The 7,842-nt window shown below is 39.5% G+C and overlaps 1 protein-coding gene across 1 annotated transcript in view; it reads left to right on the forward strand.

The window, feature by feature from the left end:
• ESR1 (estrogen receptor 1) overlaps positions 1-7,018 on the forward strand; it is a 121,605-nt gene extending 114,587 nt beyond the window's left edge. The window contains 3 exon segments of the mRNA XM_065732177.1: positions 4,529-4,712; positions 6,004-6,215; positions 6,218-7,018. Coding sequence (XP_065588249.1) covers positions 4,529-4,712; positions 6,004-6,215; positions 6,218-6,258 — 437 coding nt within the window. The 3' untranslated portion in view covers positions 6,259-7,018.
• The last annotated feature ends 824 nt before the right edge of the window (positions 7,019-7,842 follow it).

The following is a 7,842-nucleotide window of genomic DNA, read 5'->3' on the forward strand; positions in this document are numbered from 1 at the left end:
CACGCTATCTCCTTACTCCATATTTGATTAAATGTATTTTTAGACTGTAGATCTCATTCTAAGTAACATTAGGTAATGTGTTTAGCTGTATATATTTATATCTAATATCTGTCTTGAATTTTTTGTTACATCATAGAAATAAACATCCAAAAGTTGAGGCAGAAAGTTTATTTTGCACAGTAGAGGTTTATTTTTCTGTTTGAAACAGAATAGATAACAGACAAGTAGGTTAAAAAAACCACAATAGGATAATCTGGGGTATGTGCAATAATTATTTGACAGATTGATACTGTGAATTGTCCTCTGCATATGTTTTAATTCATGGAATTAGACATGAAATGTTATGTGCTCTGAAGCACATGTAGATGATGTTTGGGGACAGGCTGAGAGTGCTGGAGAAGGGAAGGCTGAGTGAGGTTTGAACTACTGTCCTCAGGCAGCTGATGACAGCAGGTCATGGGGAAGGCAAGGCCAGACTTTCCTCAGAGAAAGAGAAAAATTTTCACCCCAGTGAGAGAAAGGCTAAGCACTGGAACGGGTTGTCCAGATAGATGGGGGGATCTCCATCCTCAGAGATACCAAAATTCAGCTGAACAAAGCTCTGGGCAGGTTGAGCTAACCCTGAAGTTAGTGCTGTTTGAGCAGAAAGTTGAACCAGATGATCTTCAAGCCTCCCTCCTAACCTACTCTTTTTATGTGGCTTTGCATGTGAATACACACAAGTACTTTAGTAAAGAAACAGCATACAAACACTGTAACAATATTTGGCTAAACAAATAATGAAGCCAGCTGATCTTAAAATGATTTAAATACTATTCAATTGAAGAAAGTAATCATGCTGCACTTCTTGCTTTAAAGCATTCTCTATTTGCATTCTAAAACTCTTTGTGGAATTTATTCTCTGAGTGTAGATTAACAGATGTCCAAGGATTTAATAATGAAATATTTGTTTCTTCACATGTGGCAGTGATACTTACTGCTTTCTTGGGGCATTTATTTTCTCATTTTTGCAATGTCTTTCAAGGCTGTTTAATATCTTTCTGTTGCTTTTCCATGTGATCTTAGCAATTTTTTTCTCTCCCTCAGTTAGTGTAGAAAAGTTGGCAAGTTTTGTTTATAAAGCAAAATATACATTTATGCTACTGACATTTTGTCCTGAGATATCAAGGAGACAGCATGTCTGTAACAACAAGGACAGCATTGTCTTCAGCCAAATAACAAAACAGAAGGTGCCCCTCTAAAGCTGCAGCAGTAAGTCTTCCAACTAAAAAAGCAAAGCACAGTCAGCTTACTAATAGAATACTCTTTCTTAAGACTGGAAAATTAGTGCCAGAAACATAGAAGGGCAACACGATGCCAGATGTTTTATTTTTGAGTGGATCTGAAAAGAGGAGTGGTTCTATGTTGGACAAAACAAAGGCTTTCATTCTGCAGGCAGGGATGTAGCTCAACATCTGCCTTAGCAGATGATTTACCTAGCTGGTACTTCTGCAGAGATGAAAAGATTTTGCTGATTTCAGTCATCTTGTAGGCCTCCTTGATGTATCATTTCATCAAATTTTTGATTTTCCTTTCTCCTGTTGGATTGTGCTTTTAATCAATTTCTTTATTTTGAGGACTGGAGAATTACCTGAGTGCACGGTACAGAGCTGAATTTGCTTTTAGCTCAGCCTGGCTTGCTTCAGGTACAAACCAGTGGGGCTTGGTGGAAGAGGAAGAAGACCCTTGTTTTGTTTTGTGGCAATGAACGCTACTTGTAAAGAAGTTTAAACTGGGGTTTATTGTGACAGAAAAATTGTTGAGGACGTTCTGTTCTGCATGTCCAATACTATATCAGTGTATATAGCAATGTATGTTTACCTATACCTTGATGTGTATGACAACAGCTGTCACAGTAGCCTTGCTGTCCCTGGGGGAAACCGTGGTGTGGATACCTTTGCATTTGAGCACAACCTGACACGCTTTGCTTGTTTGCAGGGCCCTGCTGTCTTTCGTCTGTTTCCTATAATATTTTGCAATATTGATAAACAGCTGAAAAACTACCTGGTGGCTATCCAATCCTGCTTTCAGCTTCCTTTCTGCTTCAGAGCTTGGAAAGACCTCTGAGATTGTTAAATTTCACTTTGCAAAGACAATTTTTCTGTACTCTTATTCCAAAGCTCTGCTTCTGTGTGTGTTTCTGTGTGATGGATAGCTGGTATTTCTTCTGGGGAAATTTCTGGTTGTTGGCCTGAGGCAAGAAAGAGAAACCACCTGGGACAAAAAGGAAAACTGATTGCTTTTCTTTGCAGTTATTGAATGGCATTTGCCTGAGGTCTGTACGTTTTTTGAAAGAGACATTTATTTATTTTTTTTGATTTATATTTTTAATAGCTTATGGGCCAGACCTAGGTGAAAAACAGTTCAGCCTGACAGATTCTTTGCTTGTTGCTAGTTTCAAACCTGTGAAAGTAAGGGGTGTTTCTACAAGTGCAAAATAGCATCCACTGGCTGAAAAAGCTGCCTTGGAGGCACAGGGGATTTATGAGAATAATATTTCCTTTATCAGTCATTTATAAGTATCTTGCCCCTACAGGAAATCACTGATCAATAAACCTCATATCACCAGTAGACATGTGTGAGGGTGGTTAATTGTCATCCAGCTGAGAAAAGACCCAAGATCTCTTCCTTTTTGAGGAATTCATTTCAGTACAAATAATACTCATTAAAAAATTTGTGTGAAAAGAGGCCATTGTACTGTCTGTATCAAATTCAAAGCAAAATTCACTACAAAACTAAAGAGCTTTTACCACTGGTTTCCAGACACTGTGCTGTATTTGTTATCCTTTTGTTTTGTTTTTGAAGTCTTAATCTCAGTTTTTCTGAACAGAAAGTCCAACGTCATAAAACCCACTGACAGCTTACAGTAGTTCTAGGTACTAGGTGCTTGGCATAGTGAGATGATGTGAGGTGAGGTGCATCAAGAAGATGGTGAAGAAATCTGTACCTTGACTGCTTTGATGCATAGATGGATATGCTTATCTTCAATTCTGATGGTATAATCTCCAGCTATAAACAATACAAACAAGTTAGAGTACATACATGTTTGTGTACGTACAAGCCTTAGTGCTTTTCTTCTTAATATCTCTAACTGCATTGCCTATTTTTCTATATATGATGCTTTAAAGAAAAGCTAAATGAAAGGCAATTCCATGAACTGTGTTTATCCAAAGACAATACAGTTTCTTCTTGACTCTGTAATCTGATGCAGAAGATCTGAAGCACAGTGTTTGTCAATTACTTTATAGAGATTGGACAAAGAAGTCATCATGACCATGTTTATTGGTATCAACGTATATACTTAAGCCTTGGCTAATTCAAGGCTGGATGATAGTAATGTGACCTATCTGGAGTTATTAGGTCAACCCAGATGAAAGAACTAATGCTGAGGGCAACAGCTTCCCTTTGGCCTGGGTAGTGGTGGTGTGTCACACTTTGCGCTGCTTGTCTATTGTTACCCAGAACCAAAGTCAAGGTAAAAAATGTGTGTGGATTAGTAGAGAATTTCCTAGTTTGAAATCTGAAGTGATGCATGCACTGAAGAGTTGGAAGCTCAGGTGTTTTCTAGGAGATGTTCCAGAGGTTGTCAGAGAGATAGTCTCAAGTTGGTTTGATCTCTATTTCAAATTTTCCTCTGGTCCAGATAGTCAGGTTGCTTGCTTTCAGGCAGAGAAGAAAGACAGCTGTACTGAAACAGGTTGCCTTCCCAAGTTGTTCTTCCCTTTCGAAGATCTCACTGAGGCGAGTGCTCATAAACTCTGGTTTTGTTTACACGTGTTGCGATAACATATTCAGTCCTAGGTTGCCTAGCAAGCCATCAGAATTCCTGCGTTAAACAGCAGAGAAAATAGCAAAAGCTGCTGTCAGCTAGCTCAGTAAGTTCTGCAGAGCTCTCAAATGGCAGCAGCACGTTTTCAAGGTTTTGAGTCTGAGTGACCAAGAAGAGAGCAGTTCAGTCAGATCTGACTGCAGGGTTCGGGTGAACCATGCCACTTCTGTCAACTGGCCTTGACTTCAGAGGGCACAGGGTGATGAAGAAGCATTGTCGTCTTCTTCCTGCTCTACCCACAGTGGCCAAATCCAAGCTGCAGGGTGGGATGAAAGTTTTCTCAGGGAAAGGTTGTGTTCTTCACATGTATTTGAAATGGTTATTTTCCTTATTCACCTCCTTAATCAAAATGATTAATTCTGTGGATGGGATCCTAGATAATGCTGCTATTTCCCAGAAGTCCATTTTGGGAGATCTGGATTGATTTATTTTTTTTCCCCATGCTTTTCTGAGCCACTCCTTCCTCTGTCCTGGCTGCCTCCACATCCTTCCCAGCTGCCAGGAGATTAGAAGTTTATATGCCTTATAAACTAGGGTGCTCATAGGAAGCTCCTGTGGTTTCACACAGCCAAAGAGGCTGCCACCTTAAGGCATATAGGGGGCAAGTTTGACTATCAATATAATTTTTTTCTGTGTTTTTCTTTCTTTTTCCTACTCCAGGTGTGTACACTTTTCTTTCCAGCACCTTGAAATCTCTGGAAGAGAGGGACTATATCCACCGTGTTCTGGACAAAATCACAGATACTCTGATACACTTAATGGCTAAGTCAGGTCTTTCTCTGCAGCAGCAGCACCGGCGACTGGCTCAGCTCCTCCTCATCCTCTCTCACATCAGGCACATGAGGTGAGAGCAAGCACATGGTCAGGTGCAGGCAGAAGGTTTCCCAAATGCACGTGTGCTTGGAGTTGTGCTTTCCTTCACTGTGTGTGTGTTGCCATTATATGAAAGTTAAATCACTTTCCTGTTTCCATAAATATAGATGGACCTGCAAAACAGTGTTCTGGATTATTGTGTGAAATGGGTACATGTTTTCCCCATTTCTCTTTTTCCTTTTCCTTCTAGTTTTGACAGTGACATTAACACTGTCTGCTTTTAATATTACGTGTCTTGAATTCTTTTCGGAAGGTAGTGAGTACATGAAAAATAATTTTTACCGCAGCTTAGTTCTACAAACTCTAGTCTCCTGTAAGATAAGATTTAATAAAAATCTAATTTATGAATAGATATCTCTCACAAGTGGCTTGATTGCAAATCACTTTAGAAAAGAATTTAGAAAAGAGATAATTGTTATTCTATGTATATTATGGATGAAGATAAAAGCAGATCTGAGTCCCAGTCTAGAGCACTGTGTCCTTTGCTAATTAGTGGTGAAGGGCCTGAGGAATGTGGTTTGTTGGGTTGGTAGTCTCAGCAGTGATTCTCTCGTCCATAATTACCTCTGAAGGTAGCTGCTCACTATCTGGGGTGTCTGCAGCATGAAAAGCCTATGCAAAGATACAGCAGAGGTTTTAATTTTTTATGAAATATAGAGGCACAGCTATTACCTAGATTTTTATTTTCATGATCGCATTTAATAACATTAAAAGCAAAATAAGCATCATGGAGTACTAAATGTCTCAAAAGTGAAACATGCAGATCTTATGTTGAGGTGTGGTGTTTTTACATTTGTCTTCTATGGAGCTTCTTTGCCTTCATGTTAGTCACCGTGTTGATGTTTGGTAAGCCAAGGAAGTTCCAGATGCACAGTGATTTATTATTTCTGTAGCTTAGCAAGTGGATGGTATTATAAGAGAGTGTTTGCTAAAAAATTGGCTAAAAGGTTATTTTCTCAGAAAAAAAAAAAGTCTACTATTTTAGGTTTAACTATAGGAAAGCCAAGGTTCATCGCATCCACTTAATCAAAGTGCCTAAAATAGGAGTCTCTTTCCTAAATGGTGACCTAAAGCAGAGAGAAACAGTCACATTTAGAAGGCAATTCCTCACAGGCAGCCTGAACTGTTCTTCAAAGATATTTGTTAAGTAAGTTCGTTGCTTTGTGCAGGGTGGAATTTCTATGAACCCAACAAAGATTAGCTGTCAGCTTTTTTCTCATAGTACATTTGGAAAGTAACTGCTGTTTTGTTAAAACCCGCAGCAACAAAGGAATGGAGCACCTTTACAATATGAAGTGTAAAAATGTAGTTCCACTCTACGACCTCTTGCTGGAGATGCTGGATGCTCACCGCCTACACGCACCGGCAGCCAGGAGTGCTGCACCAATGGAAGAGGAGAACCGAAGCCAGCTGATAACTGCACCAGCTTCATCTCATTCTCTGCAGTCCTTTTACATTAACAGCAAAGAAGAGGAGAGCATGCAGAACACAATATAAACAAAAGTCAGCATGTATAATGGTATGAGAAACCCAGCAGCATACTACCTAGCTCATGCTTCATTTCATCTATAGTACCACATGTGTCAACACTCCAGTGACATCAGCCACCTGTATTTTCCATTTGAGTGTTTGTAAAGCGCTTGCCTAAATTGATTGCTTATTCTAAATGAAAGACGTTTCATTGCTATGGACATCTAGCAAGGATTGTCAGGCTAACTTAATTTGACATTTGCAGTGTTTTAATCTACTTTTGCATGCAAGTTGGGTAAGTCCTAATATAAACTGTAACATTTGTTTTGCCATAAATTAATAGGCCATAAAACCCATGCATATTTGTATCTTCCTGAGTGGGAGCCTTTCTTGGTATGCACCCCAAATTCTGAGCCCTTTTAGTCTTTGAGTTGCCTGAAACTTTGAAGCAGTTTGGTTGATTCTGGATGAGTTTTTGTGAGGGATAACAGGAAGCTGATAGTTGTCTTAGTGTGTTACAGTGAAAGTGCACTGCTAGTGACTGCCTTGACAGTTTGGGTAGATTCTTGTCTCCCTCTTCCTCAATTGGAAGAGGGCCCTTCATATGGAAACAATACTGTTTGCCTTATTGTTTTGCATCTGCAGACAGATCCTTTTCAGGATCATACTGACTGAACTCTTAGATCCTCTTATCGTAGCCCCTAGCCAAATTATGTTGTGTGTATCCTATGTTGTCTGATCCAAGGAAATAAAATTCTGTTGCTTGGCAGTGTGTAAATTATGGGCAACATGGCAAGCAGAGATAACATGGATTCTCTTAAATCATAACAGGTGATTATTTCTATAATGGGTAAGTCCATCATGCCAAAAAAAAAAACCAAAAGCAAAAACCCATGCCTTCTAACACATACAGAAACCTAAGCTGTTTTATGAAAAATAATATTTCCCTCTGCTTTGCTCTGTTGTGCTACAAACCAAGACATGAGGATGCTAATGTAAGAATGGCAGAGCAGGGTGAGATGATCTTGTTCATGGCAGTCCTGCCTAACCCGACTGAGGAGAGCTGCTATCAGAGCCGGTGCAATAGGAACCTGCTTTGGCAGGGGGGGTTGGACTCAATGATCTCTTGAGGTCCCTTCCAACCCCGATGATTCTGTGAATAGGTTTTGCGCTGGCTTACTTTTCTTTGGTTCTTGCTGGGGCACACGCAAAGAAATCCACCTCATTTGTGATGCCAGAACCGGGCAATGTGCCTCAGACATGGTGAAGACCCCACAACTACACAGCCAGGGTGCATCTGGCTTTCTTCATACATGTGTATAATTGTTTTTCATGCAGGTTAGTTGGATTCTTCAGATCAACAATAATATACAAAAGGTCTTACTGACAGTAAGAATTTCAGCAACTTATGACGTAGAGACACTGAAGAAAAAAGACCAACCTATCCATTATATAAACAACTGTCCAAAGTGGGATTTTGTGCTGCTGTTTAACTGCCTTTAATGCTAGAAATTCAAACAACACAGAATGTTGCTGGGCACTGGAATGTGATTATTATATATTCCAGGGATATTTTGTTAATTTAATGAATGATAATCTTTGCATGTGCTACCTGCACACCTGTTTTTCAG

The sequence above is a fragment of the Cyrtonyx montezumae genome, unplaced genomic scaffold (genome assembly GCF_038088225.1).
Source record: "Cyrtonyx montezumae isolate F1298 unplaced genomic scaffold, pur_monq_1.0 scaffold_0, whole genome shotgun sequence".
NCBI classification, from domain to species: Eukaryota; Metazoa; Chordata; class Aves; order Galliformes; family Odontophoridae; genus Cyrtonyx; species Cyrtonyx montezumae.